At 45.4% G+C, this 12553-nt stretch overlaps 1 protein-coding gene across 12 annotated transcripts in view; it reads left to right on the forward strand.

Moving 5' to 3' along the window:
• Positions 1–274: 274 nt before the first annotated feature.
• The window catches only part of LOC120901374, a 128524-nt gene continuing 116245 nt past the window's right edge, over positions 275–12553 (forward strand). For 5 of the 12 annotated variants that reach the window (XM_040309255.1, XM_040309264.1, XM_040309265.1 and 2 more), the window contains exons 1-2: positions 275–621; positions 1819–2388. In XM_040309255.1, coding sequence (XP_040165189.1) covers positions 2337–2388 — 52 coding nt within the window. In that variant the 5' untranslated portion in view covers positions 275–621; positions 1819–2336. Of the gene's footprint in view, positions 622–784; positions 1557–1791; positions 2389–12553 lie in introns of those variants that run through there. The other 7 variants (XM_040309256.1, XM_040309260.1, XM_040309257.1 and 4 more) reach the window with 7 other exon arrangements.

The raw sequence follows: 12553 nt of genomic DNA on the forward strand, positions 1-12553 counted from the left end.
AATAAATCTAAATAAATCATTAAAAACCAAAAATCACAACAAATTAAACACAAAATATTTTTATTATTCCCAAAATCGTTTTTTTAAATTATGCTTTCCTTGAGCATCATTCTCGTGTTGCATGGCTTGCGACGTGCACCGTTCCCCAGTCCATACCCCACACACCGGGCTCGGGCTCGGTTCGGGTCGATGTTGTGTCACGGCCGCTTTGTTGCAGCGGCCGCCTTCACCCGCAAAGAACACGCTCGCGTGCTGCTCAGAGAAACGGGCCCGCAGCGTGCAGTCATTCGCGTGCCGACTCTCAGAGCCGACGGTTCGAAACTACCGCCATCGTTTGTCGCGCGTTCGTGTTCGTCGTCTGTTGTCACCTTTCGCTGTTTTGGGTGCACCTGGTTGCGTCTATGTGTGTGAGTGTGTGAGTGTTTTTAGCAAACGAATCCTTCTTCCAAGCGTGAAAGCGAGCGTTTCTTGCCGTCAAAGTGCGACATATTTCCCAAAAGCAATTGCAAATAAAATGTGAAACCAAGTTGGTTGGTCGCGATCGATCGTTGGCGAATCCGGTTCCGGAAGTGTTGTAAAGTAACTGTGGCAAGTGGCAGATAAAGCAAAGTGCAAGTAAAGGTGAAGATTTAAACCAATTTCCTCCGCTTGTGGTTACATTGGCCGCTGACCATAATAAAACAGTAATAAAAAGTGAACGTAAGCCGAACGATATCAAACCCAACCGTCCACCACCATCCACGGAAGCGGTCCTGAGGTTGCGGCTGCTGCTGCTGCTGGCGGGGACCGAAGGGATTTGGAGCAGAAAAGGAAGACTCTTCCGCTAACACGGGAAAATTCCTTCAGCAAGAGAGCAACCGTGGGTTGAGCGAGAATGAGCAAAATCGTCTGCTCGGTGAGAAGTGCCGTGAGCTTTTCCGTACCGATGGGTATAGGTACTATTTTTTGCGTTTTCCGTCCCTGATTTGTGGGTCCTGCCCAGACTGTCCAAGGGCCGACTTTAAGCATGCTTTGGCCGGTGATGTTGTAAGCGAATCGTGCAGCAATTTAAACCACCAGCCAGCTACGCCCGTATGTGTATGCAGGGCCGGAGTGAGATACAACACGGGGCGTAATAATTCCGCATGAAAATAAACACAATCTAGGGCACGGAAGAAAACGGTGCGAGAGAGTGAGATACAAACAAAACACCAAGATAGAGAGAGAGAGAGAGAGAGAGAGGGTGAAATGGGATACGAGAACGAAGACGGCCGTTCGAGTTAGATTAATCACGTCGACGGCGGGACATTGAGTTGTAGTGGTTTCAAAAATAGACGCATTCGTAATGAAATTACGAAGCTCGTCTTCCCTTCGCCGCTGTACCACGTGGAAAACTCGAAAGGGAAAATCGGTCGGCAGTGAAAACAGGTTGTAGTAGTGCTCGAGCCATAGTACGCTCTCTCGCCAAAACTGTTCGGGGTCGTTGTTGGGTTGGTTTTTTCTTTTTTTCGTGAAACTATCGCAACGTGACTTGAGGGAAAATCGTGAATGGGAGCGATAAATAAGAAGTTAAGCAGGTGTGTAGAAACTTTTCCAGAAATTATGGGTTTCAATTTGTATTTTTTTAAGTGATTTTAGTGCTTTACGTGTAATAGTGAGCAATTTAAAGTGTCACAAAAGTGTTTAGAATTCAATAAGAATCTAATCAAATCAAATCAAATAGAATCAAATAAGAAAAGGCATTAAAAGAGGTTTTATTAATAATTTAAACGTTTTTTCCCCTTTCTAATAATTTCAAATTTAATTTTCTAGTTTCATTCTTTGATTGTTATTTCACAGCATTAAAGTGTGTGTGTATGTGTGTGTGTCTGTGCCGTGGTTAGGTAAAATCCCTTCGCAAACCCGCGTGCTGTAGCAGCATCCGTGTGTGCTCCCGATGTGGTCCAGGTGATTCTGGTACACCTTGTCTGTGTGTACGTGCGTGTGTGTGTTTCTTCCTTCTCCTTTTTGCTTGTAGAATTTCCTCCCTCCAACCCCCCACCATCTTTAAAATTTTCCCGCAAGGGAAAAGGCGGCGAAAACAAAACCCTATCACAGTGCCCTAAAGGGAAGTGTTGCAGGAGTGAGTGTGTGTGTGTTCATGTGCTTGTCTCGTGTTTTTTCTCCCCACTTTCCACCATCTCGTGAAGCGTGTTTCTCGACAAGTTTCTCTCACTCAGTTGATTTGATTCCGGTTGAAAAGGCAGCTTAGTAGCAGCAGCAGCAGCAGCAGCAGCACCGCTTCCGCACACCTACTTTACACCGATAGCAACAACGCGAAGACTGCCCGCAGGAACAGAGTGCGTGAAATCATAAAAATGGATAAACGAACGGGCATGAAAATTGGATTACTCTGCGTGCTGCTTGGAGGTGAGTGAGCGTGTTCTCGAACACTCCGTTTTTTTTCGTTTCTTTGTTTTTACTATAAGAAAAGTGGAAAGCGCAATTTTTGCAGTTATTTTAAAACAGGAATATCATAAAAAAGATAGACACGAGCCTCGAGATTTCGGGGGCACGCGAAATTGAAATATTGACCATTTGTCACATGATTTTTGATCAGCTTTTTATGGGTACACCCCGTTTGCTGTTTTACATCCTGCAAGCTAAGCCGTTACCAATGGAAATGTGTGTGCTTGGAGTGCTCGTTCGTGCAGCACCGCGACTGCGATTGTTTGTTTTTGGTTTTATATTTGTTCACACTTTATTTCCCGCGGCTTATCGCGTCGTTCGGCGTGGGAAGGCAGGGATGAAATGAAATAAATTGTTTCCTTGTGCGTCTTATCTGCTTGCTCCGGTAGCATCCCTGTGTGTCGGTCGTGACGAGCTAAAAGTAAGCAGCGGCAGCAGCAGCAGAGGAAGAAGAGGCCACCATGAAAATGGTAATAAAAATCCTACCAAGACGCTCGCCATGCAAGGATCGCCTTGGCAACGGCTTGGTCAGCTTTGTGGCCGGAGCCTTGAGAAGGAGCTTTGTTCGCTTTGCTTGCACACAGCGGGCGACATCGGAGCGGCTCGCGGAAACAGAACACGGTAAACATTATTACGCTTTTGTCATACGCGTTTGCGGTGCGCATTACACTAATGTAATGGGAATTTATGGTATTCGAACCATTACAAATTCATGAACGTGTACGTGAGCGTGGTCCCCGTGTAGCCGCCGTGTGGTGGTGTGTGCGTGTGTACTTTTTGATGACTTCTGTTGCCCCGGGAAACGCGGGTAACAGGTTGCAGTCGCGGCAATCTCCTTTACGATCGCTCGGGGGGAAGCCGATGCCGGGGTCAAATTTCCGACCAGCGAAAGACGCCGTTTGTCTGACCATTTTGTGACTCCTGGCGGAGGCCGACGACTAGTGCCCGCCAGCAAATGAAGATTTATACGATGTGTTTTAGCGTGAGTGTGTTTGTTTGTGAGTTTTTTTGCTTAGTTTGCAAGTATGTTTATCTCGCAAGAACGCACGCGTAAAGGCATTGGGATAGCCCTGGACCAACGGCTCCCCTAACGGCTCTGAAGTGCCAGCGGGAGTTGTTGGTTGATGTGGACAGGAAAAAAGGTTCCTTAAAAGCATCCCTTTTACATCGTTCAGCCGTGGGTGTGGGTGATAAAAGGACATTAAATTGGATTCACGCGCACACAAAGTAAGTGTGAAACAATTTCTTATAGCGTTAATGGAGTAAGCGGCGTCACCCTAACCCTAACGTTTGTGCTGTGGTCGGTGGGGAGATTTTAAGTTGGCGAGTAGAATACAAAGGCCAGGAAGTGTTGCAATATTTTTTTTGCCTGCTGTTTTAACTGGTTTCAAAAAGTAGGTTTAAGAAATTTTACAATTCATTTGTTTCTACCAACGAAATTTAAAGAAATTTTTCAGATCTTAGCACATGCTTGGAAATATATGTAATTGTAATAAGGAATCCATAAAAGTTAAAGTTTATTCGTACGTACCGCCTTGAAGAACGATTATGATTTGTTCCTCAATAGTTTCAGTCGTCATTAGAACCTTTACAGTTCTTAAGTTGGAATAAAATAGGAATGAATGTAAGAACTGGGTAAAGATTGACAATACTTTTGAAGATCGGTAAACGATTGGAATCAATTCCAGGACTGCTTATGGTTCAGGGCCAATTTCGGAACCGGTGTGAGTTCTTGAAGCTGGAATACAGATTCCAGGATTGTTGTGGGTTCTGGATTAGTTTCAACATCTGAGCAATATACATATGTCCATTGGTTAACTTAACCTGTAGGTCAAAAACACGATTATATGGAGGCCTGTCTTGTGGTAGAGTCGTCAACTCGTACGACTTTAACAACATGCCCGTCATGGGTTCAAGCCTCGAATGTACGTAGGATTGTGAGTAACCTGCTTGCTTATATATCTAAAACGTCATTAAAAGCTTAGCCTTTCTTTCTAGTGATACGAGAGCAGGCCTTGTTGAGCTTGAGCGACAACAGATTTTGCGCCAAAGAAGAAGAAGAAGATCTTTAATGTTATAATTTTATAATTTTTATCCTAGAACTCTTTAATTTTTCTATATTTCAATGAATTGGTTCAAATGCTTGTATATAATAAATACAGTTTATATAATATCCATTTTTGTAAAGCAATACAATTTGATAGACATCGAAAAATCTAAACTTCCCTGTACGAAAGTTGATGGCTATCGCCTTAAGGTATGCAATTCGCTTGACAACATTGCATTGTTCAGTTAACCAAATTTCCTAACCTTAGTATTATGACAATTTTTCAACTCCATTCTGCAACACTGTATATTCTCATCCACTCTATCAGCCCACTCTATAAACCCATGGACACCAACCCAACTAGGGAAGGCTTCACGTATAGCACCCAATTTGTGTGGGCAGTTCGATCGACCTCAGCATCGTACCAAAGAGAATACACTGTAACAAAAATCACAGCACAGGGGGGAAAAAGAAAGTAAAGCAAAATCAAACACACACACACCCACATACGTTCACCCAACTTCACTGCGATAAATTGTGTTTACTTGGCTAACATTGGCCGCTTCTAGCGACCGGAAACATCCGTAACATCATCACGGAAAGACTGCATTATTTCTAGCCTTCCCCATTCTCCTGCACATCACGCCGCTAGTTCCACCAGCAAATCGATTTCAGCTTCAAGTTCATCCTATTTTCACTCCCTCCACGCAAAGCCACTGTCCCCGGTCGGAGGAAAGCTCTACGGCCGAGAGTTCGAGAAGCAGTTCGGAGCAGCGTTCGGAGATGAAGAACCGAGCGAGAAGTACTCCAATTGTCCTAGATTTCTCGTGGAAGTGCTTTCATTACCAGAAACCAGGGCAATTGCTTTAAACCGGCTGGCCGAAAGTAGAAACACATACACATACATACGGAAACAGAACAGCAATCCTAGCCCAACTCCTTCCCAGCGTTACAACCACTCCCAGGAGCCTCATGTTCGGGCAAATCAGGGTGAGTGTGTATGTGCCCGCTGTACGTTATCTTAAAATATGGATCTGTCTTCCTTTAGCAGACAGGAAACCGGTGCTAAAGTTTGGCGCTGCAGGCAGATCCCTCTTTATTGACACATCGGCCAGAAGCGAGAGGGGGGGCATGTGGGGACACTGGTGCTTCGAGAAAACTTTCCCACAAAAAGTGGTTTCGCTTGGGCAGAAGCTAACCATAGCCAACCCACACACACACACACAGGGCAACCGAAACCGAAATGCAGTTGCAGTACAGTTGCTTGCTTTCGGCTTCCGCTCACCATGTGTTTCAATTTCCAATCGGAATCGATACAGCATACACACCCCGGGTCCGTCTGTAGTTGACCGGAAATTGCCCATCCCCGATTTACGGAACGTTTTGTGGGCTGAGCAGTGCAGTGGGCTCGCTCGTAGCAGTACATCCCGGAAACGGTCAGCATTGATTCTGTTGGGCCAAGGAGACCCAACTCTTTCATACCCCAAAAGTTAGTTACTTAATCGAGCTCGAGATCGTCGTTGCGGGATAGGGTGAAATAAGTGGAGCAAGGAGCTTTCGTTTGATAGTTTTCTATTGCCAGCTGGCCTCAAATCAGCAATCGAGCTGTCTTTGGCCGTTGGTGAAATTTCTGATTCTACCGAATCGAAACCGATACTGGTGGACGGGTTGATTGTGTTTCCTTTCCTTTTGCTGTTGTTGCTTTACGGAAAGCTCCTTGTTATTCAGTTTGATACAGTGTACTCGTCCCCTGTCCGGTCATACCAGACGTACCATGGTTTTGAAAGCTTTACCAGCTGAAAAGACTCACCCACTCAGTGATGCTGGGTGGATGGGAAACAAGAGCTTGGAATTGTTTTTGATGTTTCTTCCACTCATTCCAGCTGGCGTAATGAAATGGAAAACTTTAAGGCCCTTGGAAAACACTCAGACAACGACCAGCCAGTATCGAATTTGTGAACGATCCGGTTCGAAGGACCAAAAACGTTTTCGAACAGACTTTCCAGCTGGTTTCTCCCTTCCAAACTGGATAGTTTAGTTTTTAATCTTACCTTTTAAACTCACTCATTGGTTGGACCTATTGTGATGTGTTTTTTTTTTTCTTTCGGTGTTGCCTCAACCCATTCCTGCAGCTCACCTACCGAAACTTCCCGGTGCACAGAGCCCTGAAAATCCATTTCCAAACCCGGTCGGGGCTGAAAATTCTGCTTAATCGAAACATTTCGTAAAACTAGCGCCGGTTGGGAGATGGAGAGTGTTTCTTTTACCGCTTTTGGATATCGAACGGATGAGATCTTTTTAATTAAATTTCCGGATAACGGAACGGAAGAGGTAAAAACCTCCCTCGCACCTCTCGCTCCCGCGTTGTTTCCGGCACGGTTTGTTCAAGCCTTCCAATTCCATGCTGGAAGACAGTTTTGAGGGTTTAAAAATGGATTATGTGAGAAATTAGTCACCGCTGGGGGAGAAGCGATGGTATGAGTTGATGGGGAAGAAGCGCAGGGAAAATGCCATAAATGGAATTAGGATAAACTTCGGCAGAAGAGATGAGCTGGTGCGATAAGGTAATATGTTGTAATGTGGAGCCGACTTTCACACTTTTCAGGATTCCAGGTTGATGATATTCGTTTGAAGTTTGGGAGATAAGGCATTTACGGCAGCTGCTGAATGCTGAAACACTGGCTAGATTTGGTTTCCCAGATACAGTGACACCTTTTGGGACCTCTCTTTAGAGCTATCTTGTTTGAGGAGCTCTTTAGCAAAACATAAACAAACCCCATTTAAAGCTCACATTAAAAATTCTCAAAGCCACACAATGATAAGCCAGAAATTGAAATCCTTCCATTAAAAAAGATATTAATTTTAATTCCATCCGCGTCTCCAACACACTCCAAGCACTTTGACTTTACATGATAAACAGCTCACCATCGCTTGATTGCAGCTGACCACCGCAACTACCCCAAGGAAACTCCTTAAGCAACGAATAAAAGTTACAACTTTGTGTTGACAACTGTCATTAACCGCTCATCGCCTTTGAAACTGCCCATCCCCTCGGTGAGTGTTCTGCGGAGTTCGCCCAGTCCGGGCGCGGTTTTGTCAACGTCAACACTCTCGACTAATCTTGTCCGGGCGAAAGCTCCCGGGCGAAGAGCGTCCAGCTCTTAGACTAATCTGAGACATTTAATCACCACTTTCAAGCAAACCTGTGACCTGTGGCACAGGGTCAATGGTTGTAGTGTACAGCTCGAGAAAGCCGTGTACCGTTTCGAGTGACATAACCGCCACAAATTCGCTTGCCAGTCTTCACCCGGGTGGCTCGGGTCCATCCACCTTTATTTGTCTTAATACGTCCGGCAGTGTAATTAAATAGCGGCCTGGAAAATATCACCCGGGAATGCTTCAGAACGAAAGCGGGCGGCAAAAGGGGCACTAATCCTTGGGCGTGATCATTATGGACCAGGTTGGACTGTTAGCAGCTAAGCCGCAACGTTGATGACGCTCGCATCTTCCCGAGTGTCAAGTATTGTACTTCTTGTGTGCTAGCCTTTACCGGAAGTGGTTAAGCAGGAAGCTTCTAACTCACATACCGCTGTGTGTCGTGTGCAAACTTGTGTAGTCCTTCAACCGGCCCCTCTTTCTTCCCTCGGGTTGGTAAACGCTCTAGCTCTCTTAAGTAAGGGGCGAAGAAAACAACACACAAAAAAGCTGACGGTGAAAGAAAGTTAAGTGTTCTTAAAAACCGTTTTGCATGTCAAGCGGCATTATGCTTGCCCTGCAGGATTTCAACTTAGTCGCACGTCGCACGGCGGGCAAAACGCGACGGACAGAGCGCTTGCATGACTGCAGGTCACCAGGAGCAAGCCTGGGCCTACTGCTCCGAGACAGTACGGTGAAAGCACGAAACAAAAGGAAGAAGCAGGACGCACAACTTGCGCTTTTTTTTTGCTCCTTTCCTTACTCGTGCACTCGTCCTTGACAAAATGTGCTATAACTTCAGAGCTTCAAGATGGTGCGAGAAGCGGGCGTTAGCGCGCGGCGTAACAGTCGTGGGTCCTGCTTTGCCGGAAGCGGCCGCCCTGCCCTGTGTGCACTGCACACGAGTCACACGAGTTTTGGTGTTCGAGGCACGTTCCGCTTGGAATCTTGTCGAGATTTCTGTATGCTCACCTTGGGGTCGCACCGTATCGCCTGCAGACATAGACAAGACAAGAAAGAAAAAAGCGACAAGTTGGCTGCTTTCTGTGTTCTGTGTCTTCTTCCTTTTCTCGGGTGGTCCAAAAACGTGGTCCAGCAAATTATGATGGTTCACAAAAAAAACCACTCGCCCGGCGGGAAATACGGTGAAATTATGATGAAAATTGCAAAATTGATTTTGCCACTCCGTGGCGCATTGGTGGCTGAGCCGTATGGGAGTGCTTCCGTCCACTGCAGGAGACGTTGCTCTTGAGGTACACCGCAAAACGCCACACCGTCGGCTACCGCATTCGGCAAACATTGGACGGTCATTGGTCAGGACGGGAGCCTCCAGCGAGGTCCTGGGAGGGAGCAAGAGCATCACAGACACCGAAACTGTTGCTCTTGGCCACCGAGTGGTGACTGTTTTCAGGATGCTAAACGTTTAATGTGCGCGATCTGAAGCGAGGCGCGATAAGGCACAGATTGCAGGCACTGGGGAGTTTAATTTGGTTGTTTTCAAACGAAACATTCTCGCGTTGAATCGTACCGTTTCGTTGGTTGCAGTACATTTGCACTCTGGGGCAGCTGTGGCTCTGCCACTGTTGTCCCAAACTGGCACGTAATAGATTGTGGTTTCCTCATGACATCCACCTGATGAGCTAGAGACTGTTTGGAGAATCTTTTCAATGTCGGTTAGTTTAGGCTTCAGAACTAGCTCGAATGGTTTTAAACTTCGTTTTTGAGGGATGAGCCTTCATTGAAAGACTATCCAGTAGAAGAGTTGATAGAAAGACAGATCTTTACCAAACTTTAAGCACACCCACCAACATGGCCACCACAACAGTTTGACGTCACATGCACATCGCTTAGGAGCGTAAGCAACCACAAAAGCTGCCTGCCAAAGCCTAACCCCTCCAAAAAAAGCCGCTCGGGCGAAAGGGCGAAAAACAGGCGTCGTAACCTTCATGTCCTGCTCGTTAACGCCCCTGCCCCCCCTCTGAAAGCGTTGGACAAAGAAGACCATCGAAATGGCAGCGTCATTTTCACCTTCCGCTCTGCAGCAAATGGCCAAACCAACCGCACTGTAATGCTCGGTCAGGGCCAACCCCTTGTTCGTCGCTTGTTTGGAAGCGGTTTTTCTGACGAGCTGGCGTGTGCGAGTGGACAAACCCCTCACTTTCCATGCCCTCTTACCCATAACTCTGCTCTGCGAGGCCCATCCAATCCTTTTCACGGGGCTTTTCGTCGAGGGAGTCTTGTCCGTCGGGGCAGAAAGGATTCCTTCGTGTGCCGCGTCACATCCTGGTGCTGAAAGTTTGATATAAAAATACCGTCCACATATCTCTTTTGTCCCGCTGTCACTCTGTTCGAGGTGGGAGCTTAGGGAGGGTTCACTTCCTATTCCAATACCATTCCCTGCAACACGCCCCCGCGTGGGATGGTTCTATTTTCCCTCTGTATTTGTGTGTGTGTGTCATTCTACATTCTTCCGTTGCTCACTGTCTTCCTTTTTTTTTGAGGAGCCTATCAACCGTTTTATGCTCTGGCCGCGTCCTCATCCAGTTGGGGGTCTCCTCGCACGTCAGCGGCTTTTATTATCTGCTCCAATCATCAACCTTAAACCATCCTTCCGCACAGCCCAGTCGAATAGAAAAAGACTACCAGTATGGTATGATGCTTTTTCTGTGGTAGTTGTTGCTGCTATCACACGATTCAGTTGGTCCGGGACCGGGCTGCTACTGACGTGTGTTGGGTGGGCCGTGTCTCTTGGCACGGTCTCGGGGACGGAACTACTAATAATAGTTTTCGCTCGCGGACTTTTGGACGGAGCGCAGCGACTGGCACAGACCGGCACAAACTGACAAACGGAGGAACCCCCACGCCGCCGCGTTTATGATGTTTGCCTCGAATAATCGTCCCTATTTTGATGACATCTGTTGTACTCGGGCTTGTTTCGTTGACTCATTCTTTCGTTCTGTTTATTTTTTTTTTTATTTTTTTTATTCCCCGTTTTAACTCCCACAGAAGCGATTGTGCGACATAGTTGGCACAGCGGGCATTGGTAGTGACACACGGTTAAAGCTAGCGCAGAGGCAGAGTTAAAGCCGCACTAGACAGAGTTGTCGTTTGCGAATAATGTAAAAGTTCCATACCGACCAGGTTCATCCATATTGAACGAATGATTTTAACATACTATTACCGTTTGGCAACACACGGGAAAGCACGGTCAGCTTGGTCGTTTATTTTATTGATTGCACACCGGTACTACAATCGCCGCCTGCAATGGATAGTAATTTAACTGCTTTAAAATAGTTTATGGCCACGTTAGGGTAAATAATTGAACGCCGGAAATGTATGGCTTGCTATTTAATTGGCGTTATTTTCCAATCCAATGCCGGTCATCAAATTTCCATAATTTATCTTCAAAAGGCAGGATCATTTGTACGAGCTTTACCTCTGTTTTTTTTATGATACATTGAGAAAATTATGGGCCGTTTGTAATTGTAAAATCAATCGAATTATGACATGAAAGAGGTTTGAAGTTTGCCGTTCTAGCGTGAATGTCGATATGATAACGCTGCAAATTCAATGAGCAATTTGGCACACAATTACGTGATGGTTAGATATAAAATATAAATATAAGGCATTACGTAGAGCAAACACATTGGATATGGATCAAATCGTAACTCTTTATACTGCACTTAAAAAATCAAACGTAAAATAGCAATGTAAAATAAATCTATTAATGTTCGATCAGTGAATGTTTCTATTGAACCATCTCATTTTCATCAACCCTATCCTGCTGTAATTCATGCTTACATGTTGTAATAATTGTGAAAAATTAAATGATATAAAATTATTATTCCCTTGTAAAAGTTTGTCAACAAATTGTGTAGTTACTTAGTAAAAGTCTTAATTTGTTTTTCCCTCAAAAATTTGTTCAAAAAGGAGAGCAAACCGATAAACATAACTCCATATCAAAACTGTGGCTTTTTTTTCAAAATATTTGCATACCTTAAGGCAGTTTTTGTCCAAAATCCTAACCAGCCTCTGCCAATTTAAAAGCGGTTATACGCTGAAGCCTTTCTATGAAACTCATTTGAAAATGTTACCCGTTAAATTGTTAGCTGACGGCCACTAACTTGAACTAACACTTAAATTCCATATTCATCGAGATGTGCCAGCAACCCCCATCACACATTCACACCGACCCAGCATGCACTCCCAGCAAAGTGATTCCCATTAGCACAAGACGAATCAACGTTTTGCTTTCCTGGAAACGTTTTGTATAATATGTAAAGTGACAGCAAACTTTACACTTCCCACATCCTCACGGCTGTGTATAATTGTTCACTACCCGGATCTACCTGTATGCCTGCATGCGACCCGTATGAGTGCATAGATAGTTGCTGAGAGGGAAGGACGAGGGCATTGATTTAAATATAGAACGAAATCGGCGATGAAGTTGCTTCCAAGCGTTGATCATACAAGCTACCCGGGCAATTGATATGCCATCATCACGTCACCAAACTCATGCACTTTTCCATGGCAATCGACCGATTTTGGATCAGCGCTCTCGACCCTCCTAGCAACCCTTCCGTAGTGGACAAGAATTGTGTGCTAATGGCTGTCTTGTTCGATTCCATCATTCAGTTTTTCGATTTCTCCCCCCTTCACATAGAGTGATACAACCGTGCAGAACACAGGTTGATCTTCCTTCCGGCTTTTTCGCTCCACCACACGTGTCTTGTCACTGAGTGTAAAATCTTGCACACAACCAAGGTGAAAGAATCGTTGCAAAACGTCACCATCGAATGAAACCATACAGTGTCCGCCATTATTTTGGTACCTTTATCTTGGTTTTACTAAGAATTGTTGACACTCACACATACATCGGTACGA

This window comes from Anopheles arabiensis, chromosome 3 (assembly GCF_016920715.1).
Source record: "Anopheles arabiensis isolate DONGOLA chromosome 3, AaraD3, whole genome shotgun sequence".
Taxonomy (NCBI): domain Eukaryota; kingdom Metazoa; phylum Arthropoda; class Insecta; order Diptera; family Culicidae; genus Anopheles; species Anopheles arabiensis.